Source organism: Coenobita brevimanus, chromosome 47 (assembly GCF_032717465.1).
Source record: "Coenobita brevimanus isolate Jiangsu-jjx chromosome 47, ASM3271746v2, whole genome shotgun sequence".
Lineage (NCBI taxonomy): Eukaryota > Metazoa > Arthropoda > Malacostraca > Decapoda > Coenobitidae > Coenobita > Coenobita brevimanus.
Window position 1 is genome coordinate 20823122 of NC_137000.1, and position 26879 is coordinate 20850000.

The window sequence follows — 26879 nt, forward strand, 5'->3', positions numbered from 1 at the left end:
TAATCATTCCTAATTGGAGAAGAGTCAGGATGAGTCAACTTGTAACCTTGGCTTCGACCTTCCTCCACTCAGGGGGGTAAAGAAACTTTGGATCGTGATAGTACATTTACTGTAGGAAGGATATGCTTTTAATCGTTATTACATTATTCTAACACAAGTATTTGGTGGTGGAAAGAGAGAGAAGGGAAGAGGGGGCATGACGATAAGCAGCAAATGCCGTAGGGGGCGTGACCATAAAAAGGTTAAGAACTGCTACTCTAAGCAATTCCTTGCCTTATGCAGAGTGCGGGAGAATGGTGCAGTAAGTAAAGAGGTTAATTGCAGGCGAGCAGCAAGACGGGCAAGGTGACGTATTTGGCTGCCATATTGCCTTTTTCATTATAAAAATAATTTTTTGTTGAATGTGAGTTTTATCGAAACTTGTTAACGTTGTTTAAATTATTCCTTTTTTTTTTTTTTAAATAAAACTGAATGTGATTGAATATAAATTAAAGATGCTAAAAGGTTGATAATTGGGGACAATGACAAAGGGAGCAGCTGGAACAAGGCAGTTTACTTGTAAACATACATCGCAACTTTAGATGTTTTTTAATATAACGAGTTATGACAGGAAAAAGGCAAGTTCTATTATTTGGGTACCCTCTGCAGTTACTTGCATAAGTGGTAAATGCACTTCTTTGCACTACTGTGTTTTCTTGAAACATAAACGAAAGCTGTGTGAAAGTGACTGGAGGCGGTGGGAAGCGAGACTCCTATGTATGTTTTGGTATATAATCCCCATTTTATACCACTGGCAGGTACGCTTGATGAGCGCGGCCTGATAAAGTGGAGGGCTCAGTACAGTTCCACTGAAAAAAGTGATGAGGGCAAGGCAGACTGCTACGACCTCCCCTTCGGGATGCATGCTATACGGAGGTAAGAATTTTGTTAATACCGCATGTAAAATAATTAGCGACAGTACTGTACGAGTAATGTGAAACATACACCAACTAATAGTGTTGTTTGATGTTTTAGATCAGTTAACCAGTTACTGATGTATTCAAAACTCTTTTAATATGTTGTCATAAAATCAGTAATTAAATGACACTATTTTAAAGCAGAAGACCGCTGCAGTGATATACTGCAGCTTGTCACTCTGCATATATCTGTGAACAGATCGTGGCCGCATTGACTAAAACTTACTGCTGCTCCCTTTGCAATGGGTCGGAGTGTGGGAATTACAAAAGAAACATTACAAAACATGGCGGTCATACCTATACGACTTACAGTGGTGATTTGGCTAATAGGCTTCCTCATTTGAACAATTATTCGGCTTGATGATTATTGCATTTTGGAATTTTGCATTAATTAACTGACTCAAACTGTGCATTGCTTTGTCTTATACACAGTTGGTGTTTCTGCTTTGGCTTTCGTTATTCAGTAGACGTTCCCATAATTTTCCATAAATATCTGTGACTACTGATACAGGCAAGTGTATTGAGTTGTAAGCAGTTACTTGCATATCCAGCAAAACACTTTTTGAAAACCACTTTTTGAACTTAATCTTCCATTTCTGTTTTCATCCACGGAACTCCTATAGTCACAATATTTTTACCTTATTAAAAAGTATGAGCCCTCATAAGAAATGATGTCTGTTGCACTGCTGTATTTCGAACTAGGAGGTAGTCAGGCAATCCTTTTGCGACTTTTCCGGGAAAAACTGCTGCTTCCACTGCCGAGAGACCGCTCAGAATATATCATTTTAACCACACTTGCTCTGACACTCACAACAAGGCTTTCAAAAGGTATCAACTTATCAGTGAATCTCGTGCACTTTAAATTTCTGCCGGTCTTGCCAGAAGCAACTAATTTCATTATATGTTCAATGATATTCCTCATACAAACTCTTTCCATGTATGTTAGCACTTTGCTATAAGCCCTAGTAACAGTTTAGCTATCTTTCCGTCTCCTTTCCATATGAATTAATGTGTGCTACTCCCCTGATGAAGTTAAACTCTTTCCTTCGGCGTTTGCATCGTATACATTTTGGACTAAACGATTTCGGTGGTATTTCTCCATCTTCACCCTCATTTCGCTTGCACATGCTAGGTGATTAATTTCTTCTAAGGGCATACTTTGCCATTTTGAGGATCATTGACAATAAGGTATATGGTTCTAATAGGGTCCTTCCTGTTGTTGTGGACAGCTGCACTTTTGTGATAAACTGACTAGGTTACATCATTCGTTTTTTGTTAACCTGCACTTTCTTCTTGCTTGAAGTTTGCACTCATTCAGCCTGTTCCCCCCAAAGATTAACAATTTTAACCCTCTATCTGTATTACCCAGTAATCTTAAACTCTCATAATTCCAAGTCTGTGAATTTGCATGCATCCTGATCATCCTAATGCTAGCCAAGCACGGAGGCGATTGGCGTGACGATTTTATGACGATTGGCGTCAACAGGCCAATCCTCACCTTCTGTGGGGACCTCGAGCCCAGTCGTCAGGCGGAGTGACTCCATCTCATGGAATTACGTCTGGTCATATATCCCCGTGAGGCCAAAAAAAGGACTGACATTATTGGCTCCAATAATCTGCTTGTAGGGACGGTCTGCGCCAGTCATGTGCTTTTAGGAATTGTCCATCGGCATCGCCACTTCTGTTTAGGCTAGTCTTGAACAAACACTGGATACAGGTACTCATACCCATAACAGACTCTGCTGTTCTTAGACAGCCACTGTGTTATGACAGTATGTCTCAGAATGTGAACTATGTCTCCTGATTTTATTCGGGAATTTATAGAGATGTATGTGGAAAGTGCACAGTGCTGATTATTATGACAAATAGAGGAGGAGGCATGCTGCTTATGAACAGCTAGTAGAGTAGTGAAAAACAGTAAATGAAAACGCCAACACTGAATTTGTAAAAGCCAAAGTTGTAACTTCTCGCGACTGACTGAGGAAACTAGGTTTAACAAACGTCTTAATGAATCATCAGTCATCCTTACGTAGTTTTTAAAATCAGAGTTAGTTTTTCTCAGTACATCCAGCAACATCATATGAAACAGTTGGTCTCACTTTTTTAGTCATGGTTTTGTCCACATTCGACCTTTTTTTTTTTTTTTGTTACAACTTTCCTCTTCATTTTCATCATTTAAGAGCACTGTCAATACAGCACTCTTCCGTCTTTTACTTAAAGCCATGATGAGCACGAGTGTCCAGTTTCAGCCTAGGAGGGGAACTGACAACTATCCTCTGCTCTCATGCATTCACACACACAGAGTAATGGCGCCTCCAAGCATTAACAAAAAATCATCAGCGTGTGCGGGATTTTAAGTATGACGCTAGAAATGGATGCTAGTCCACAAACGATAATCATCACACCAGCCGCCTGTGTGTGTTGTTAGCTTAACCCTGTTCTCACAAATACATTGGACTGGAAGAATTAAGAAAATCGATAGGAACACCAAGGCACAGAGGGAGAATTTTCAACAGAATGCCAGTAAAATGGGTCATACAACGCAAGTTTCCGAAATTCTTGGACTTTCCTTTAGAGGTCCAACAATAAACACCAAACTGTATTTCATAATGCGAGTAGAACAATAACAATTCAGTCGACTTCCAAGTTATGAGAGATATGCAACTCTTGTCACCTGCATCACCATGCATAATTTATGCATATGTTGCTATTCTACAAGAAATATTTTGCATCGCGAATTGGCATCGAGTGGAAATGGAAAGTTACTTTCTCTGGGATTTAGCTTTAAAATAAATAGACTGGGGTCTAATGATTAATGTTCTTAGTTTACTGTAAAATTACCATAGTTGATAAATACACCACTGGATGTGAAAACAAGGAAGTTACACATGCAAGTGTCTTCCCGCCACCGTTTGAACCCGCGACCATTTTCTCTCATTACCATAAGATAGGGAGATACCCAAGGTACCCCACTGATCTGTGGTTCAGTCTGTACACGGCCTTGTAACACTGCAGAGTGATGTTTTCTTAAGCTTCCTCATCCGATTCTGGGCCCTCATCTGCAAGGCCTATTGCATCATCTACCCCCACCAAAGTTCAGCCCTTAATCGGCAGGGAAAGGGCTTAGTGATTGTGCTATAGGTCATACCGTGGAGGAAATTGTGCCCTCCATGACCATGAGCAGCGAGACTTTCTTCGAAGGAGGAAGGAGGAAATGCCTGAAAAGCCACTCCAATCACTACAGGAGGAGGGCACGGCCTATGACAGTGACGAATTCACGTCAGAGAGAGAGAGTTGGACGACCCCGGCCACCAAGAAAGCGAGGGAAATGTTGATGGTCGTCTTCTACATAAACGCTGCCACCACATCTCATCACCATTCATATGGCCAGTTGCAATCTCTCCTTCCTACGTCTGTCGTCACCACAACCAAGCACTTCGAGTGCATTATCTCCCCAACCTATCCTTTCACAAATGGAAATCTCCACTCGGCCCTCACGTGGTGTGACTGGGCCGCCAGCATCTCCCAAGGAAAGGCCTGCCTCAGGTGAGTTACCACCCCCCTACTCCCACACCTCAGCCTCTCCTTCCCCTTTCCTCCCTGCCCATGGCTGCCCCCGTGGGTGTGCTGCACATGGTGTGAAAAGACGTGCTGGCCTGAAATCACGGCCAGGACTCCCAGGTGCTGGGAAAGTGGATGCCTTTGTGTGGGAAAAGGGATCAGAATTCGAGCCCTCAGTGCCTGCCTTTGATGCAGAGGGGCAGTTGTGCAGTTTGGTGAGCTGTTGCGCAGACCCAGGACTACGATGTCTTTTTTCAAAGCAGTCTTCACCACTGCCATCATACAGTACCTGGTTGCAGAAATCAACTATCACCAGGCCGTAAGTGTGCGCTGGCTGGAGGTTTCGGCCAGCAAGTGTACAAAAATGAAGGATTGGGTCCCACTGGAGGTGGGGAAGTTATCTGTGTGCTTGCTTTGACCATGATGATGGCCCACGTGAGAAAACACATGCTCCATTATTATTGGTCCATAGACTAACTTGTGGGCACACCTGTCTTTGGAAAATATATGGCCTGTGATAGGTACCTGGCCATATTACGGTTCCAGCACTGCAGCAGGAATTATAGGCCAGCACCCAATGAAGGTTATGGAAAATAAGGTCCATTCTGACCATGCTTAAGGAGTCTTTTGCAGTGCTTTTCCGGCTGTTCAGAAAGTGGTTATCGACGGGTCACTTCTGTTGTTCTGGAGCCGTTTTGCATTTATTCTGTATATTCCCTAAAAGCATCACCATTTTGGACTGAAGATCTTTGTCCTAAATGACTGCAAAACTGGATGATGATCCACATGGTTTCTCGGCATCAGTCATGAAAGTGCTCATGGACAGATATTTCAACAGGCATCACATCCTGTTCACTGACAATTATTACACCTCCCCCGCATTGACCAGGTATCTACTTGAAAATGACACTGGGTCCTGTGGAACTATCCATGCTGGTAGAAAGAATTTTAAAACTTTCCATGAGAAAACAGAGAATGGCTCCCTCCTTACTGGGAAGTGTGGTAGCCTAACATGTTAGCCCTTATGTGGCACGACATGCTGACCACAGTTCATGAGGGGATTATGGAGGACACAGGCAGGACAGACTTCAGGACCTGGGAACCCGTGTTCAAGCCCGATGCTGTCAACTACTATAACATCAACATGTGGCTCATTGATAAGTCAGACATGCAGACGGGAAGTTGATTACCTTCGTAAATTCTGTCACTGGTACAAGAAGGCATTCTTACACCTTGATAGTGCCGTCCTGAACAGTTAAATACTCTTCAAGCAGGTTTGGTGAAGGAATCTTTCTCTACGAGAGTTCAAGAAAGAGCTAGCATGTGAGCTACATGCAGAGAATGCAATTGCACAGTTGATGGTTGGGAGGTAGAGGATGTACCAGCCGGCGACGGCAAACAGAGTGAGCTGTGCTCAATATTTACAGCTCCACTGTCTTGTTGACATGAGCTGTACACCTGCAGGTCGGCCAGCCGACAGGCGCTGCCATGTTTGCAGGAAGACAAAACGCCACTCCTCCACATGGAAGGAAACCCCCTTCCAATGTGATGAATGCAAGGTCTCGCTATGCCCTTAATGCTTCTTTGAGTATCTCTCTGAACGTGGTTATTGAGAAGGTGTGTGTGAAACAGGGCTCTCACTTTCAAGGTAATTACCTTAGATTGAGTAATTTTGACTCATCTAAGGTAATTTTTAAGGTAATTGGATTTATAAGGTAATTCTGAGGTAATTCGGGGCGATTTGATGCTAAATCTAAGGTAATTTGAAATTTTGATACTTTTAATGTGTATGTGCATTTAATAATATTATAGTGTTTGTTAAAAAGTCTGGTGTAATTATAATAATAGCTAACAGAGGCTACTGTATGGTAATATTACTAATATATACGGTTATGACCGTCATAGTGACGGTTACATTGCATGGTGCCAGGCTGGGTGGCGGTCCAGTGTTGCTGGGTACGACAGTTATCACAAAATGTAGTAATACGGCACTGGACGTGATATAAGATAGTATACAGTAGGAGTTGGTGTAACTCTTACATTAATCCGTAGCAGAATCAGAATGCGAGAATTTTATAGTGCTGGGTACGATAATATGAGTCTGGAAGACAACACCGCCTGGCTAGTAGCACTACGTCTACGTGTCTCCGTCACGTCTGTACGGTACGTGAAATGCCGATAAAGCGATACTGGGCACGAACGGCTGTTGACGGCTCCACTTGCGACTCGTCGTCCATTAGCTTTGTGTAGATGCAGCCAGCCAGCGCAGTAAGTGTGCCTAGTTCCAATCCCAGATTCACAGGCTTCACAGCACTGGCGTAACTGTCTTCATTCCTGAGGGGGCAAAGGTGGGTCCAATCCATCATCTGGAGGGGCCAGAGTACGTGGTATTTTGGGGATGTTTGTGGTTTTCCCTCAGATTATATTCTGCTGAATTGATACGATGAGGGAATGAATGGTATTAACTACAAGCTTCTTTTGTTTATTAAGTTTATTATCCTGTGTTCTCGATATTTTCTCTTGTTTGTGCACAAACATATATAATGTACATGCAGTATATAATACAGGGAATTTTTAAGGTAATTTGCTTGCATCTAGGGTAATTTCACTAGCAATTCAAGGAAATCTTTGTTGCCTGTTGTGAGAGCCCTGGTGGGAAAGTGTAGAAAACGAGCAGGTGTGCACAATTTTTTTGTGGGGTTGATGAGGAAAGTGAAAATGATTTTTTTTTATGGTATTGTGATGCCATGCTTGATAATACCTTGAATAAATCTACCTGATGTATGAAAGAAAACCAAGAATTCACATAAGAAAATGACTGTTGGGTAGAACTATAGTTTCTTTTTACTTACTCATGAAATATTTGAAAAGATGTGACATGAAGCGTATTTGTGAGCTGAAGTACAAATATTATAAGTTGTGTAGAACATAAGTAATATTTTCACGATGCCTGAGAACAGTAGAAAAAAGCGAAAATTTATGTTCAAGTGTATACCTCATACTACTGTACTGTGTGCAATATTTTGAATAATGATGTTTTCAAGTGCAATATTTTGTTGGGCAGAACAAAAATTTTTCATTAATTTCCCTTGAAATATATGCGAAGATGTGATATGAAGTGTATTAGTAGGCTGAAGTACAAATCATATAAGTTGTGGAGAGCATAAATAATATTTTCACGATGCCTGTGAAGAATAGAAAAAAAAAAAAATTTACATAAAAGTGCAAACCTCATACTCAACCTTTACTGCGTTCAATATGCTGGACAATTATTTTCTCAAGTCCAATAAACCGTAATTGTGATATGAAGTACATTATAAGTGTTGCTGAACATAAATTTTGGGGTAATATAACTGATGCCTGAAAAAAAAAAAAAAAGCATAAGGCATATGTTTTCCCACATATCTATAGGGCTTAGTGCCACCTGATACATCTGGAAAACCTATGGCAAGCCACATGTACAGGATGATTACTCATTTTTGTGATGGTACATAGGGAAAAATGGAGTGAAGCGTGGAAAACATTAGAGTGTTTGTGAAGGAAGGCCAGGCGGTGTTACAATCACCGCTTTGGTCAGTGCTGCCAACGCTAGTCAGGCTCGCCAAGGCCACTGACAGCAGCGTACGCTCAGAGACTCCCAGTTAAAACCCCGAAAACCACTTATCTTCTGCTGGTCCTTACTCATCAACGAGACAAGGGGGTGGTTTCGTTTGCGAGAAGAAGAGTTGGTGAGTAATATGGTTTTTAATTTATTTCTCTAATTGTTATACTTTTCCAAATATGAAGGTTTGGACAAGAGCTATTTTGCCAGGAATGCACAAAGTGAGAGCACACCTGGCTAAAAATATGCCCTGCGTTTCGGGGTCAAGGAGCAGTGTGAGAGCAAATGGTCTTGTTTCTGGTCTTTCTTGCTTTCATTCAAGGGTTACTGGAGGAAGATCTTGAAGTGGAGTGCTTCTGTGGTGATATTACCCACCAAATGACAGTTGATCAGAGCTTAAGACCTGGCACAGGGCATAGTGGAGGTGAAAGTCCTCACTGCTAACTGCAGGTAAGGATGGCAGGGGATATAGGTGCGTCAGTGCTCTCATGACATACTGTAGTGGATTACAGTAGTCAAGCTGACTACAGCAGCCCAGTGAACTGTAGCCAATAAACTGTAAGAAACCCAGTGTTACATAAAAACCAGGCTATTCGTGGCAGATCGATGAGTTTTGGTTATTTCAAGAGTGTAAGACGAACAAAGGTATATGCTAGAGATAAAATGGATTCGAAGAGAAGATTTGCTGGCTGCTGGATCTCTGTAGACTGGTTTGCTAAGCGCTGAGCTATCATGCATAGAAAATAGTGTGACCTCTTCTGAACCAAGTTGCAATCCATATTTTTCATTCATATAAAGCTGACTGAATCATATGATTGGGCAGAGTAAATGTTAAATTTTTAATTTAGTGACTAAAGAAAAATGTAAGAATACACCAGTATTTCAGAGTTGATTGTTTTACATTTTACTTTTTTTTAAATTCAAGGAAGAAGGAACCAAAGGCCGTGAGCCCTCAATAACAGTTCCCTCCAAGAGAAAAACAAAGTACAATAGAGAGCCAAATTCAAGATCCGATCATTTCGAGATATGTGGACACACTGCGTTTGAAAGACTGGAGATCATAGGCAGCAGGAAATACAGACAGAGGGAGATTCTGTTGCATAAATGAAGGACTGGGAGTAATGGTTAACTCCTGCATTAGAGAGTTGGACAGAAAAGGGATGAGAGTTTGCTGCTAGACGGGTGCTATGCACCCGTCTAGGGGTGGAGGAATGCATGCAGACAGTTCAGAGGAGCAGTGACCATTAAAGTAGCGATAGAAAAGAGATAAAGATGCAACAGTGCAGCGAAGAGACAGAGGTTGAAGGGAGTCAGTAAGAGGAGGAGAGTTAATGAGATGAAAAGCCTTTGACTCCATCCTATTGAGAAGACCTGTATGTGGGGAGCCTCCCCACACATGAGAGTTGTACTCCACACAGGGTTGGATAAAATCCCTGTATAGAGACAACAATTGTGCAGGGGTAAAAAAAGAACGGAGTCAGCTTAGCACACCCAATCTCTTGGAAGCAGATTTTACGAGAGATGTAATATGATTTTTTCAAGATAAGTCCTGAGTAAATGAAACCCCAAGGATGTTCAAGGATGATGCAGGATTAAGCTGAATATTATTAAACATTAGTGGGTATACCTGTGGAAGATTTTGTCGGGTTGATAGGTGTAAGAACTGAGTCTTAGATGCATTAAAGACAACAAGATTATTTTTACCCCAGTCAGAGATATGAGCCAAGTCAGACATCAGGTGTGCCATAGCCTCATCCCTTGTTTGTTGAAGTAACTGCTGAGATGGGCGTTGCAGGAACCGAATGGAAAGGTGAAGGGTGGAGTCATCAGCGTATGAGTGGATAGGGTTAGATGTACAGCTTAGAAGGTCATTGATGAATAAAAGGAAGAGAGTTGGTGATAGGACAGAGCCCTGAGGAACACCACTGTTGATAAACCTAGGAGAAGAATGATGGCCGTCTACAACAGCGGCTATAGAACAACCAGAAAGGAAGCTAGCGATGAAGGCACAGATAGAAGGATAGAAACCGTAAGAGGGCAGTTTGGAAATTAAAGATTTATGCCAGACTCGATCGAAAGCCTTTGAGATGTCAAGTGCAATGGCAAAGCATTCACCAAAGTCCCGAAAGGAGGATGACCAGGAGTCTGAAAGGTAGGTGAGAAGATCACCAGTGGAGCGTCCCTGACGGAACCTGTACTGATGATCAGAAAGAAGGTTGTGATAGGAAAGATGCCTTAAAATTTTTCTATTGAGAATTGGCTCGAAAACTTTTGAAATACAGGACGTTAAAGCAATTGGACGATAGTTAGAGGGTTGGGAGTGGTCACCCTCCTTTGGGACTGGCTGAATGAGAGCAAACTTCCAGCAAGAAGGAAAGGTACAAGTTTATAGACAAAGGTAAAAGAGTTTGCCTAGGCAGGGTGTAAGCACAGAAGCACAGTTCTTGAGAACAACAGGAGGGATTCCATCAGGCCCATATGACTTGTTAGTATTGAGGCCAGTGATGGCAGAAAATACATCAGCTGAAGAAATTTTAATATCAGCCATAAGTAAGTCAGAGGGGGGGAAGTGATGGAGGAACAGCTCCGGAATCGTTTATGGTGGAATTGGAAGAGAAAGTCTGTGCGAAGAGATCTGCTTTATCAGTAGAAGAAATAGCTACAGAACCATCAATGTAGAAAAGTGGAGGGAAGGATGATGAGGTAAATTTGTTAGAAAAGTTTTTGGCAAGGTGCCAGAAGGAGTGGGAAGAATTCAAGTTGGAGAGTTGAGAGGATTTAGTACGGATGAAATTATTTTTAGCAGAGCGAAGAACAGACTTAGCACGATTCTGGGCAGAAACTTAAAGATGATGTGATTCAGGGGTGGGTTGGCTCCAGCATCTTTTGTAGGCCCACATCTTGTGGACAGCATTAGAACAAGGTTGATTAAACCAAGGCTTTCTTGCATTAGTCAAAGGATAAGAGAAAGGAATGTATGCTTCCATGCCCGAGAGAATAACCTCCATAATGCGCAAGGCACACTCAGATGGCTCCCGGACATGGTGTCACGGGGATTTTATAATATCACTGTGTTTTTTAAAAATAAATGCTTAAATATTATTTAATTGATATTAATATTCAATAATATTAAAGAGCAGGGACAATGATTGTCTTGCTAAATCGTGCAACGATTCTCTAAGAACGAGAATTTAAAAACTTTCTCAACAGCACACAGCAGAAACTAATTACTCACAATTGCTGAATTACTGTACTGTTAGCCTCTGGAGAAAGTTACTTCACCCCTGACAATAAATAACTAATACTAATAATAATATCAGGCTCTTGCTGATGCTTTTACTCCTATCTGTCACAACGGATTTTAAGTTAATACAACAAGACTGGTCTAAGTACCAGTTATGAAGGCAAACGTTTATGCAAGCTAGGAGCTATATGGAAAATAAGCTTAATTTGGAGAAATGAAACAAGATTTTACTTTACATTAAGCTCAAGAAAAAGAACTGTTAAATTTATTGATTACAAAAAATAAATTTAACGTTACAATTCAAATCAAATTAATGAGACGCACTCACTCACTCACACAAAAGCTAAATACTTACGCCTAGGAAAAAAACACCTTAACTAAACTCTTAAAACTAGGATTATACAAAAGGAAATACCGGTCGATGAATGCTGTGTATCACCCAAATCTAGGATGGGAGTCTGGGGCTGTGTCAAGCGGAGTATGGGTACTAGCTGACTTCTCTCTACTCTCACTTCTGGAGCACAGGACCTCTCTCCGTCACAGCAAACACTCGACTGAATTCAAAATACATTGTATGGGCAGGACGCACAAGCCACCGGAAGAAGGCGTGGCTAACGGTTAAGGCAAGCAGAGGCGAACAATAAAGAAACAATTGTATCGCTCAGTAGAGCACTTAGTGACGTGCATTAAATCAGTCACTTTTGAAAGTGACGAATGTTTTGAAAAGTATACTCCGAAATGGAGGGAGAAATGGTTAGTTGAGCGATACACAGTGAGTTTTCCACTAATAGTTCGTGGCTTCTCACAAAAGGGAAATGTTGCGAATTGATTCGTGACATTACGCCCCTACAAAATTAAATTTTTTCCTTATGGGAAAAAATTTGTGGATATATATATATATATATATATATATATATATATGTACACATCCTAACTCAGTCACACAAGATTCACACTGTGGTGTGTGTGCTATCCTGCTACAGGAGAAAGTCGCAGTCGCCAGTGAGCGAAAAAACCTCGTATTTACGTTAATAGAAGCAAGCTTGAGGGAAAAACTCCGTGACGACGGTGAAAATCCTGTACTGAGGTCAAACTGAGCGAAAATTCGCTACATTTACACTGACAACTAATTGTTGTGTAGCGTGGTGTATGTAATACACGGTGTATGTGTGACAGTTGTAGTGTAACTGTACCTACGTGTAAAATGACACAGTAAATAATAATATGGCGACGACGAAGGCAGAGGAGAAGAGGCGGCAGCGTGCGGCAGACGATCAGCTGGTCCGCACAGTAAAACTGCTACACCCATTGCTGAACCTGCAAAACCAATTGAGGTGGAGCATCAAAAGTGTCAGTGAGACAAAATTTTATTGTTACAATTACTCTCTGCCTAGCAGTCAGTACATGCTACGAAAAGTACACTCGAGGTCACCATTAATTTTAGCACACGATTAGTGTCGGCAAGTTGAGAATCCTTGTGCAAACTCGGGTCTTCCATAGCCTCGAACTGCACACGGGTCCTCAACCTGTGCCTTAACCTACAGTACTTATATTAATATCGGGAAGCTGAGAATCATTGTGCAAACTTGGGTCTTCCATAGCCTCAAGTCGCCTCCGCGGAGTTCTCTCTCGAACTTCCCCCTTAACCTACAGTACTTATATTATATCGGGGAGCTGAGAATCCTTGTGCAAACTCGGGTCTTCCATAGCCTCGAGTCGCCTCTGCGGAGTTCTCTCTTCCCCCTTAACCTACAGTACTTATAATACTATCGGGGAGCTGAGAATCCTTGTGCAAACTCGGGTCTTCCATAGCCTCGAGTCGCCTCTGCGGAGTTCTCTCTTCCCCCTTAACCTACAGTACTTATAATACTATCGGGAAGCTGAGAATCCTTGTGCAAACTCGGGTCTTCCATAGCCTCGAGTCGCCTCTCAACTTCCCCCTTAACTTACGGTACATAATATGTATGTACAGGCCCTAGACATAATGTGTCCTGTGGGGCCACTTCACCACTACCCTGTCTCTCAACTGACTCAGAGATTACAGGTGTGGTTACGAACGGCAAAGGAAGGGCATGTCCCTGATTAGTGGTGATACTTTGGCACACACTGCAGGAATGGACAAAACTATGTCCCGTCCCATCCCTGGCCAGAAAAAGTCAGCTCGGATACGGCCCTGGGTCTTCCTTTTGCCCATGTGACCTCCTGAGGCTGAACAATGACCCCATTGTAACACTGCTGGGCGGTACTTGGCGGGAACAACAAACTGCAGTCGAACCTCGCCCTCGGGTGTTCGTGACTCACGGTAGAGCCGTCCTTGTTTGCGAAGGAACTTGGCTCGACCTCCCCGTGAATACTTAATCACTCGACCCTGTTGTTTGTTCCGCACGGCAGCAAGTGTCGGGTCAGAATGTTGTTCTTGTACAACAAGTTGACTACACATCAGATCTTGCGGCAATTCAATGATCACTGGGGTGACACAGTCTGGAGCCTCAGCCATGGCTCATGTTACTGCAGCAGCCGAAGTCTGAGTAGCGTCATCGGAGCAACTATCCTTGACTCCATTAATATTTCCAATGATGAGGTCAAATAAAGGTTCTGGCATGACAACTGCAAGTGTCGTACCAGTATAAAATGGAGATGCCACCTGGATACATGCCTCAGGGAACAATCTCACTGATCCATCAATAAGCTTTGCATGGATCTGTCGACCTGTATACTGCTCAGGCCGAACTAAACTCTGTTTAACAGAGCAACCTGAGGAACCATTGTCGTTCAGGACCTTCACAGGAATGTCTCCCACAAACCCTGGCTGTACAAGGAAGGTACTGTCACCTGTGGTGGGGCCTGTGGAGGAAGCAGCTAGCCACTCATGAGGCTGCTGAATTGATGCGGCGAACATTGTGCCTTGTGGATTATATTGGGAAGATGGAACATTGGCCATCTGTGGAGGGGGGTTCACTGTCACTGTGGGACTAGTGAACTGTGGGGAAGTACCCACACTGGTAGGGACGTGACCACCGTGCTGCTGCTGAGGAATGAATGCTGCGTTCACTTCCTGCCTCTTTTGAGCTGGTGGTGAAAAGGTTTGTCCCGATGGTCGGTTGCATGGCTGATACTGCTGCTGGTTAGGGTACTTGTTGTACCTCTTCCACTCAGGTTTCTGAGTGTTTTGCCCCTGGTCCTTCTGCGGTTTGCTTGGACCTTGACCATTACTCTGAGAACGGCCTTGGTGCTGGGATTCAGTCTGAGACGGCTTCCCAGACTTGGCAGTATCTTTTCTGCTCCAGGTGTTTTGCTTACGAGTTTGATACCCGTATGTAGTAAAGAATGCGTCAGCCTTTTCTGCCATTTGGCTGGCATCTTTCACCTGGCAGATCTTAAGCTGTGCTATGAGCTCAGCAGGCCACGACCTCTCTAGCTGTGTACGCAGCATAAGGTCAATTATCCCCTCACGCGTGGAAGGAGTTTCATCTTTCTCCATCCACTCATTTAAGTAAGCAGTGAGACGATCGAGGAACTGAACAGCTGTCTCCTTGTCTTGGAGACGAGCTCGCATGAACTGAACTTTGGCGTCGTCTACTGTGAGACCATACGCCTTAATGAGTGCAGCTTTCATCATCTCATATGTGAGATTGTCTCCACGAATTCTGTGGAGAATATCGAGGGCAGGGCCCTCAAATAGGCTAAGAAACTGAAGCCGCTTATTTGCCTCATCCAGTTGATACATGTCTGCCATGTCCTCAAAACGAGCTATGTACGGCTCGATTCGCTCGCTTTCCTTATATGAAGGAAGCTTGATGCGTGGGGTAGCCAGGACATGTGCAGGGGAAACGCTCGTGGAGCTTGGACCAACTGCAGCAGACGTGTCTGAAGCCAAGGAATCTCGCTTGAGCTTCAGCACTTCAAGTTCATGTCTCTCGCGTGCTTCTCGCTCGGCACGTTCGTGTTCTCGTTCTCTGTCTCGTTGTTCACGCTCGTATTCGCGCTGTTCTCGCTCTTGTACTAGCTTGTGTTCGCGCTGTTGTCGCTCTTTTTCTAACTCGAGCTCGCGTTGTTTTTGTTCGTGTTCACGCTGTTCTCGCTCATATTCGCGCTGTTCTCGCTCATATTCGCGCTGTTCTCGCTCACGTTCACGAGCGTCTTTCTCACGTTCTTGCTCGTAATTGAACCGTGAGAGAACGTAACTCTGTATTTTCTCTGGGTCAGTGAGACCCATATCTTTGGCTTCCTGTACATAAGCACTGGCTGCCATGGCGCTAATTTATTAAGCAAACGAAACTGAGCACTGACTGCTTCGCAAACGAATGCTAATAATACAAATAAAGAATACAGACACAAGCTAGTGGTGACCAGTCTTATCTAGTTAACTGGCAAAGAATAAATAAAAAATGTAAATGACTGGGAAGACTCAATAATAAACACAATGGGTACGCCGACTTCCCAGGAGCGAATAAAATCGTCTGGCGTTACCAAGAATAAACTAGAGTTAAGTACTCTATTGATTAATAAAGCAAAAACTCACTTGCTAAATTAACGGCAAACACCAGTAAACTTGTGCCTATAAACTTTAATTATAAATACTTAAATATGAATGAGTGAGCACTATCTCGTGAATAGCTTTATAGCTAGGAGTTAATATCCTGGAATGAGGTCACCAATTGTCACGGAGTTTTTATACTATCACGGTAATTTTAAAAATAAATGCTTAAATATTATTTAATTGATATTAATATTCAATAATATTAAAGAGCAGGGACAAAGATTGTCTTGCTAAATCGTGCAACGATTCTCTGAGAACGAGAATTTAAAAACTTTCTCAACAGTACACAGCAGAGACTAATTACTCACAATTGCTGAATTACTGTACTGTTAGCCTCTGGAGAAAGTTACTTCACCCCTGACAATAAATAACTAATACTAATAATAATATCAGGCTCTTGCTGATGCTTTAACTCCTATCTGGCACAACGGATTTTAAGTTAATACAACAAGACTGGTCTAAGTACCTGTTATGAAGGCAAACGTTTATGCAAGCTAGGAGCTATATGGAAAATAAGCTTAATTTGGAGAAATGAAACAAGATTTTACTTTACATTAAGCTCAAGAAAAAGAACTGTTAAATTTATTGATTACAAAAAATAAATTTAACGTTACAATTCAAATCAAATTAATGAGACGCACTCACTCACTCACACAAAAGCTAAATACTTACGCCTAGGAAAAAAACACCTTAACTAAACTCTTAAAACTAGGATTATACAAAAGGAAATACCGGTCGATGAATGCTGTGTATCACCCAAATCTAGGATGGGAGTCTGGGGCTGTGTCAAGTGGAGTATGGGTACTAGCTGACCTCTCTCTACTCTCACTTCTGGAGCACAGGACCTCTCTCCGTCACAGCAAACACTCGACTGAATTCAAAATACATTGTATGGGCAGGACGCACAAGCCACCGGAAGAAGGCGTGGCTAACGGTTAAGGCAAGCAGAGGCGAACGATAAAGAAACAATTGTATCGCTCAGTAGAGCACTTAGTGACGTGCATTAAATCGGTCACTTTTGAAAGTGACGAATGTTTTGAAAAGTATACTCCGAAATGGAGGGAGAAACGGTTAGCTGAGCGATACACAGTGAGTTTTCCACTAATAGTTCGTGGCTTCTCACAAAAGGGAAATGTCGTGAATTGATTCGTGACACATGGAAGCAATAATCATTCCAGGGAAAATCAAAGAAGTACTGCCTGAAGGCCTCCCAATCCGTGGCTCCAAAATGCCACAGACGACGTTTCCCTGGAGGGTCCACAGCCCATACTGGAGTGATAGGACAGGTTAAGGTGATAAGGTTGTGATCAAAGGAGCCCAACGGAGAGAAAAGATTAACAGTGTAAGCAGAAGGATTAGTTGTAAGGAAGAGGTCAAGTATGTTGGAGTTCTCTCCAAGGCCGTCTGGGATACGGGTAGGGTTCTGTACAAGCTGCTCTAGGTCATTAAGGATAGAAAAAATGTAGGCTTGTTCACCAGGTGGATCAGTGAAAGGATAGGAGAGCCAAAGGTGGTGGTGAACATTGAAATATCCTAGAATGGAGATTTCAGAGAAAGGAGAAATGGATAGAATGTGTTCCATCGTAGAAGTAAGATAGTCGAAGAATTTTTGATAGTCAGTGGAAGTAGGAGATAAGTAAACAGTACAGATATATTTAGTCAGAGGATGACAGGAAAGCCGAAACCAGAGTGTAGAGAATTCTGAAGAATCGGGTTCAGGAACACGAGATTAAGATAAGTTGTTACATATATATACACAACAGCCACCTTTGGCTTTGAAATGAGTATAGGGAAAGTAGGAGGGTACAGAAAAGGATTTGCTGTCAGTTGCCTCAGACAACTGAGTCTCAGTTAGAAAAAGAAGATGAGGTTTAGAGGAGGAGAGGTGGTGCTCAACAGAGTGAAAGTTAGAGAAAAGGCCGCGAATGTTGCAGAAATGAAGAAGAGAGTCAGACAGTGGTTCCAGGCACCTCGAGTGCCGGGAGAGGGGCGGAAGGTGGGGGCATTTATGGTCCCCCCTCCCCTGGGGACTCCGAGGCTGGGTGATGAGGCGCCATGATTTGTTTTTGAATTTTGGAAAAGGAAGTGTAGTGTGTACTGTGCATGTAGTTTGGTGTAGATAGAGAAATTTGTGTTGGAAAGCATGCTGGCCTACTGAGACACTGAAAAAGTTCAGCAAAAGGGGATGGTCAGGAACTAGCCCTGAGGGCTGATGAAACGTGAGTTCCAGCACTCCCTGTCATCAGCTTTCCATCCACCTCGGGAGTACTGCCCTGCTTGACTGGTGCTACAGTCTACTCCTAAAAATGTCTTGATTCAAGATAGCTAGTAACTTGTTACTGAATGATAGGCTGCCATACCAACTGGGGGATACCAGCGTAGCAACTTGATGGCGAGATTTGAGCAACAGCTATCATATTATCTTCATCAAAGTTAGCAACATTTAAGCAATTTTAGCCTATTCCTTCGTGATTTCCTGATGTTTTTTATGGCTACTCTCTAATGCTCTTTCAGAACAAGCTTAGTAACCTATGCAATTGGTTTGGCACCTACCAAGCCCCTAATGTTGCATGGTACGTTAAGACTGTTCAGAGGTTTGCTTTCGTGATGTACGTAATCAAGTTTCCCAATTGACTCTCCAAACAGTGTGCCTTCATTTTTGGAGGATGCTCACATAGACAACAAAATATCAGCCCATTCCTTTGAATTCTTCATGTCACATACGTAGTCCCCTCCAGCTCCGTGCCCACATAGCCTACTATGCAACCTAGTTTAATATGAAGTAAGCTTTTTGATTTAATGATTTTATAAGAAATCTACCAAGTAGATTGCTGATACCTCACTTGTCTTGCATAGTGGAAGAAGGCATGAGGAGGTGTTCTCTCAGTAGGTGGTGAGGCGGTGTGAGGAATGGGTGGTGAGAGCAGATGGGATAGTAAAAGCGGATTTCTCTTTACTGACAGTCGTATTTGCCAGACAGCTATAATCAGTGATGATATTCTTGCGAAATTACCGTGCCATTCAGATAATGACACTGTTTCATGTCTGAATATGGGTGAAGCATCGCCAAGGCAGACTGAGGCTTCCTGCTGTGAATGTTTATTTGGATGTGTTGCTGATTGCCATAGAAAAATCATGTGTCGTAATACATTTATTTCTTTATGTATCTGACTCTAAGCATAGGCTTCACAGCATGTACCCGAGGCCCAATAGTTCTCCTATATACCGTACACTTCCACATGCAACCAGTTATGTGCATACGCTCACTGTCCATATTGAATATACGCTGGGGCTGTCTCACACAGGACTGATGTATTGGTATTAGAGGGGGTGTTTTTACTGCATGGCGGTCAGTCTTCTAGTAGATAGGTAAATACTGCTGTATACAACTCTAATCTTTAAACTGTTTCTTGCCCCAGCTGGGATTCGAACTCGGGTCTATCAACAATACAGGCTGCCTCTCTGCTGATTCACTCACTACCTTCCCCATACATATTGGCCACTGCATGTAAATTTTAAATATGGACTTTGAAACTTGTCACAGTATCTTTCATCCTACGCCGAGTAGCAAGAGGAACATGATGTGTGACAATAAGCAGAAAAAAATCTCACCACATCTATTTCCTGTGGTACCGAGTTGACATGTTATGCTGGTTTGAGGGAGTAGACAGTAACACCAGTCAAGCAGGGCAGTACTCCCATGGTGGATGGAAAGCTGATGCCAGGGAGAGATGGCGCATCAGTTTCATTAGCCTTCAGGACTTGCTTCTGACCATCCCCTTTTGCTGAACTTTTTCAGTGTTACAGTAACACAGAGAGTAGGCCAGCCTGCTCTCCCATACAAGTTCCTCTAACTGTCAACACCAAACTACATGCACATTAGAAACTACACTTAATGCTCAAAAAAAAAAAAAAAAAAAAAGGCATCTCTACACAAAACCTCGGAGCCCCTGGGGGGGGGGTCATCAAAGCCCCTTCCATCTGCCCCTCTCCCGATGATGATTAAGTGAGATGCCTGGAACCACTGTCTGGCTCATTTCATATCTGCAACAATCGTGGCCTTTCCTCTCACTTTCTCTCTGTTGAACACCACCTCTCCTCCTCTAAACCTCACCTTCTCTTCCTCACTGAGACTCAGCTGTCTAAGGCAACTGATAGTTAGCCCTTCTCTGTATCCTCCTTCTTCCTCTATATTCATTTCAAAGCCAAAGGTGGCAGTTGTTTATAAGTATGCAAAAACATATCTTGCTCTTGTGTTCCTGAACTTGATTCATCTGAATTCTCTACTCTCTGTCTTCGGTTTTCCTGTCATTCCCCAACTAAATATATCTATGCTGTCTACTTGTTCCCTAATTCTAATGACTATGAAAAATTCTTTGACTATCTTACTTCTGTGATGGGAGATTTCAATCTTCACCATTACCTTTGGCTCTCCCCTCGTTTCACTTAATCCTCTTGGTGAATGCTACATTATTTCTGGCCTTGATGACCTAGAGCAGCTTGTACAGCACCTTGCCCATATTGCTGATCACCTTGGAGAGAGTTCCAACATACCTGACCTCTCCCTTACAACTAATCCTTCCGCTTGTGCTGTTAATCCTTTCTCTCCGTTGGGCTCCTCTGATCACAACCTTATCATCTTAACCTGTCCTATCACTCAAGTAACGCCTGTGGTCCCTCCCTAGAAGCATCGTTTGTGGCACTTTGGAGCTGCTGATTGGGAAGCCCTCAGGCAATACTTCTTTGATTTTCCTTGGAATGATTATTGCTTCCATGGCCGAGAGCCATCTGAGTGTACTCCTCACATTATGGAGATTATTCTCCTGGGCAAAGATACATACATTCCTTTCTCATATCCTGTGGGTAATGTAAAAAAAAACTTAGTTTAATCATGCTTGTTCTAATTTTGTCCACAACAAGAAAGCCTACAAAAGGTATCAGAGCTAACCCACTCCTGAATCTCATTTCTTTTATGTTTCTGCCCAGAATCGTGCTACGCCTGTTCTACACTCTGCTAAAAAAAAAAAAAAAAAAAAAAAAAATCATGCTAAATTCTCTGAACTCTCCAATTCAAATATTTCCGGCTCCTTCTGGTACCTTGCCAGAAACCTTTCTAACAACTTTATCTCATCATCCTTCCCTCTCTTTTCCACACTGAAGGCTCTGTAGCTATTTCTTCCATTGATAAAGCAGAACTCTTCATTCAGACTTTCTCCTCCAGTTCCACCTTAGATGATTCTAATGCTGTTCCTCCATCACTTCCCCCCTCTGACTTCCTCATGGCTGACATTAAAATTTCTTCAGTTGATGTATTTACCGTCATCACTAGCCTCAATATTTACAAGGCATATGGGCCTGATGGAGTCCGTAATGCTGTCTTTAAAAACTGTTTCTGTGCTTACACCCCGTCTAGGTAAACTCTTTCACCTTTGTCTATCAACTTGTACCTTTCCTTCTTGCTGGAAGTTTGCTCTCATTCAGCCAGTCCCAAAGAAGGGTGACCATTCCCATCCCTGAATCTATTTCCCGATTGCTTTAACATCCTGTTTCAAAAAATTTTGAGTGTATTCTTAACAAAAAGCTGTAAAGCAAGTTTCCTATCACAATCTTCTTTTTGATCGTCAGAATGGGTTCTGCCAGGGATGCTCCACTGGCGATCTTCTCACCTACCTTTCAGGCTCCTGGTCATCCTCCTTTCAGGACTTTGGCGATAGCTTTGCCAGTGCACCTGACATCTCAAAGGCTTTCGATCAGGTCTGGCATAAATTTTAAATTTCCAAACTACCCTTTTACATTTTCTATCCTTCTCTCTGTTGAGCAAGGAAGAGTGGCTGTGCATGATAGAAATGAATGGAGAGAATTTGTGAATGAATATATGATGACGCATCCCTGAGGGGATATTCTCCCGCATTTTGTCTGGTCAGCTGATCAGGTCAGGTGCGGGTAAGGGGATGGGTCCATTATGATGTGGCAGGGGTAAACCAGCTCTCCTGTCGGGCCTGCTGCGGATGTCACTGATTGCACTGCGCAGTTGACCCTCGTGCGGTTTGGTGCGGTGAGGATCTGTCCCTTCTCCCCTTTGAGGCTAACAATCAAATGATTGTGTTTGAGTGGATGAGTAAATTGGGAGTGTGTCGTCCTGTCTCGGCTACCTCCCTTTCCTTGGGGGAAGCAGCCTAGGTATATAGATAGATAGAGATCCTTATATCTGTGTCTTCATCTCTAGCTTCCTTTCTCATTGTTTTATAGCTGCTGTTGTAGATGGCCACCACCCATCTCATAGAGCTGTCAATAGTGGTATTCTTTAGGGCTCTGTCCTATCACCAACTCTCTTCCTTTCATTTATCAATGACCTAAGCTGTACGTCAACCCCTATCTATTCATACGCTGATGACTCCATCCTTCACCTTTCCTTACACTTCCTGCAGCGTCCATCTCAGCAGTTAGCCTACTTCAACAAACAAGGGATGAAGCAGTGGAACGCCTAATGTCTAACTTGGCCCATATCTTTGACTGGTGTAAAAGCAATCTTGTTTTTAATGCATCAAAAACTCAGTTCTTATATCTTTCAAGCCAAAATTTTCCAAAAGAGCATCCTCTAATTTTTAACAATATCCAACTCAATTCTGCATCACCTTTGAACATACTTGGGGTTTCATTCTCTCGGGATGTATCGTGGAAATATAATGTTTCCTTCTTTTCCCCTGCGCAGTTGTTGACTTTATACACGAGTTTTATTAGCCCCTATGTAGAGTACAACTCTCACGTGTGGGGAGGCTCCCCACACACAGCATTTCTCAACAAGATGGAGTCAAAGGCTTTTCGTCTCATTAACTCTCCTCCTCTTATCGTTTCCCTTCAACCTCTGTCTCTTCGCCGCACTGTTGCATCTTTATCACTTTGCTATCAGCACTTCAATGGTCATCGCTGCTCTGAACTGTCTGCTTGCATCCTACCATCACTACGGCGGGTGCATAGCTCCAGTCTAGCAACACACTCTCATCCCTTTTCTTTCCAGCTCTCTAATGCAAGAGTTAACCGTTACTCCCAGTCCTTCATTATGTAACAGTCTAATCTGGAACTGTTTCCCTCTGTCTGCATTCCCTACTGCCAATGATTTCCAGTCTTTCAAACGCAGTGTGTCCAGGCATATCGAAATGAACGGATCTTGAATTTGACTTTTTTCTTTTTGTAAGGAACAACTTGCAGGCTCCTGACCTTTGGTTCCTTTTTCCATGCATAAGAAAAAAAAAAAGTTATTTCATTTTTAGGTACGGAATTCAAGCCAAGTTAGTGTTATATTCTGAGTGGCCATTGATATGCCATCATGGAAAACATTGATAACACTAATTTTTCAGTGAGTAGCTATTTCAGATAATAAGTAGCTGACATCAGTCAGAAAACAGGAGGTTATGTATTCACCTATGTTTGTTTGTTTGTTTGTCCACGCGATATCTCCAAAAGTTCTCAATGAATTTCAATGAAATATTGTGGATGGGTGAGCCATGGGTCAAGAAAGAATTAATTAAATTTTTGGCCGGATCCGGATCCGGATTCTTTTTTTTTTGGGGGGGGGGACAATAGAACAAAAAGGGATCTTAGCAACCACCTTTGGGGTGGTGTTCTTTACATGGGCTATTCTGCACGATGCAGTTACAGTCGTGAACACTAATTATGGGACAGGGAGAATGCCAATACTCGTAGTCTGCCACTACAGGACAGATAAATGACGCACGTCCACTCCCCCCCCCCTCCAAAAACGCCTCCTTACTCCCACCAAACCTCTGATTTGCTAGGCAGATGGATCGGTTATCTGAAGCTTCGTTCGCTCTCACGCCTTGCTGCACGTAGTCTTAGTTTCATTTATCTTAACATTAGGTGTATATTGTGTGCATAGAGCCACCTTCAGTTCCATAGGAATTAATTATTTCGAAGTTCTAGCATACTTTTATAGAATGACCCGAGTGTACAGAGTTTGGTATACAAATATTTATCCAACGTCTGTTAACGATATGATACAGCAGCAAGTTATATAATTACTAGCCATATGAGTCCCACTCCTCCCTTATCATTTGGGAAGCCACATCAACCCACCCATTCATCCACCTATCCACTCAGCCCACCTACCTACATATTCACCAACCCACTTGGCTCACACAACACAACCCACCTACCACACCGTGGTCACTCACCCTCCCCACCTATCCGGCCATCCACCCTGCCCACCCATGAATGCCACCCACCCAATTCACCCAACAATGCCCCTTAACACATCCACCCACTCAACTACCCATTCTGCCCACCCTGAATCCATCCAGCCACCCAACACACCAACCCAAGCACCAGCTCACAGCACTCCGGCCGCGCAATCTTCTTAGCTACCCTGGCGACTCGCCGTTCCCACTCACCCTGGCGACCCACTTTACCCACACATTACCACGACCCATATTGCCCATCAACCCCGGCCACCCAACCTCCCCACCTTCGAACGAGACCCGCCCTGCTCACCCAACAATGCCTTCCTTCACATCCACACTCCCAACTCTCCCACCGTACCCACCCACCTATTCCCCAATACTCACCTACCCTGCCCACACACATCACCCTGGGAAACTTCCCATCCTATCCACCAATATTCTACACAAACGACACCAAAAACAACACTACCCACCTATTTCCAGCACAGCACAGTAGACAGAAATTATTCTTTAATTATAATGTAGTAGAAAAAGATCACTAGAAGATCAATAGCATATGTAGGGAAAGGCAAGCTGACTGTCTTGGAGAGGGAAGCAGGGGCAGAGGAGAAGCAAAAATAACTCTTCCGTTGTGAGGCAAGGAAGGCGGTAATGAAGGAAGGAGGGAGGAGAGGCAAAAACACCTCGTCAGTGGCACATATGAACTATTTTTGGCCTGATGTGTCTATGAAGATATTGTTTCCCTCAGCTGATAACAGAGGAAGGGTAAGGACAGATGAAGGGTGGATGGAAGGGTGGGAGGGAGGAACTGAGAGGATGGTGCAGTGGGGAGAGAGTTTAATAGGACGGGTACGTGAGGGGGAGAGCGAGAAGGAGAAAATAGCACTGATAAAAGGCCGTAATATGAATTGCATCACAATACAAACGGATGTAAGGACTCCGATAAAGTCTAGACGACAGAACTGCAGTATAAACTACTACTAAATATGCCTGAGATAACAAGCAAGCTGTTTGTAACAAAAAAAAAAAAAAAAAAGTACAGCCGAAGTCATAATAAGGAACAGCAGATCACCAACTTTTCTACTCCACGATGAGGTGCCTCAGTGGTAGGTCTTAAGTCCTACCATATTTCTTACATAGAATTAGACATGCCCTCACCACTAGCCTCCAGTCTCACGACATCTACTACGCCGTTGATAGTCAAAATAGAAGTATCAAATGCAACAATAGCCGGACATTACTAACATGTTCAGAGAGAAGAGTTCAGACTGAACGATTATGATGAAGACGAAGAAAAAAAAAAAAGACAAATTCACACTGGCAACACGGGGTAGAATTAAGCCAGGTGATTTTAATATGCAAGGAAATATTAAAGAACATGAAAAAAAAAAAAGATTTTTAGGCCATTCACTTAACATCCCATGGCATGACCACCGACCACATAACCAAACGAATATCTCGGGGAAAAACAGCTCTCTCTTGCCTATACCGATTCCGAAGCTTTCCTGAGAAAACTGAACTCCACCTAATCAAAATGAAGATACTGCCAAAGATAGATTACTCACCAATCCCATTTCATATGGCCCCCAAGACGCGACTGGTGCAAAATAAAGCCCTCCGTTTTGTTACCTATGAAAATCCCTACATTGAAAAAACAAAGGCTCAACATGATCATCTCGTTAAGCCCTTACATTCCCGGCTGCGAGAGACTGGTCGTAAAATATAGAAGAAATGCAAGACCAGTGATGACGTAAAGTACTTTAACATGAAAGATACTGATAGGGCTACAAACGTGGACTGCTCATGGTTCCTCCGAAGTTAGAAAATTTAAGAGAACATCCATTAGTTATTTACTGTATATTACTTAATTACGGTATGTGTGTAGAAGTCTTTTGCCTCGCTAAAAGTCTTTCCTAAACACACACACACACACACACACACACACACACACACACACACACACACACACACACACACACACACACACACACACACACACACACACACACACAAAACCTTTGCATTCCGGGGGTATAGAAATAAAGCAACAGAAAGCACTCAACCTAAACACTAACAGTAAGTACCCTACTGTACATGATACAGCTATACTCCAACACTATAATCTGTTTCACTCAGTGTCCCTTCTTCACAAAGCTTCCCACTGTAAAAATGGGAGGGTGCAGTGAGGAAAATCGGGAGAATCATACCAACTTAACTCTTAGTTAACATTAAAGTTTTTAATAAATAGTAAATAAATCCATTAACCAGATCCCAATAATGTAATTTCTCGAACAGTGGCATACAAGAGTAATAGCTATATGGGTGTTTCAGGTGTAACTAAGCTTTATTCTTGTTTTAAATTGACTCACTTAGCATTATAGGTGTAAGTTGATGGTGGTCAGGAACTCGATCCCATTTTCTTTCACAGGTTGTATATTTCATTATACAAGCATGCACATAACTACTTGCATCACTTCTGAGAAGCTTTGAACGTATCTGCAAGTTGTACAGTAAATACATCATTTGTACGTATGCAGAGCAGTGCCTGAACTATCGTTTCGGTCTTACGTCTGTAGTCTTGGAAGTGAGGGCATGAGTTACCCTTCTCGCATCCCACTCGAAGTGGAAGCTGACACCTTCAACGTAAGTGGTAATCTTAAAAGCTCGAGAGCGCACCCCTTCGTGTGGATACGTGCGGCAAACAGTTGGTAACCCTGATTAATTTAAAAATTAAAAATTTTATTTTAGAAACATGTATGACAGTTTCTAAAATTCACAT

The 26879-nt window shown here is 42.8% G+C and overlaps 1 protein-coding gene across 1 annotated transcript in view; it reads left to right on the top strand.

The window, feature by feature from the left end:
- LOC145399112 (solute carrier family 23 member 1-like) overlaps positions 1-26879 on the top strand; it is a 753597-nt gene that overhangs the window by 679011 nt on the left and 47707 nt on the right. The window contains exon 12 of the mRNA XM_080271856.1: positions 798-915. Within this exon, the coding sequence (XP_080127982.1) occupies positions 798-915 (118 nt within the window). The remainder of the gene's footprint in view (positions 1-797; positions 916-26879) is intronic.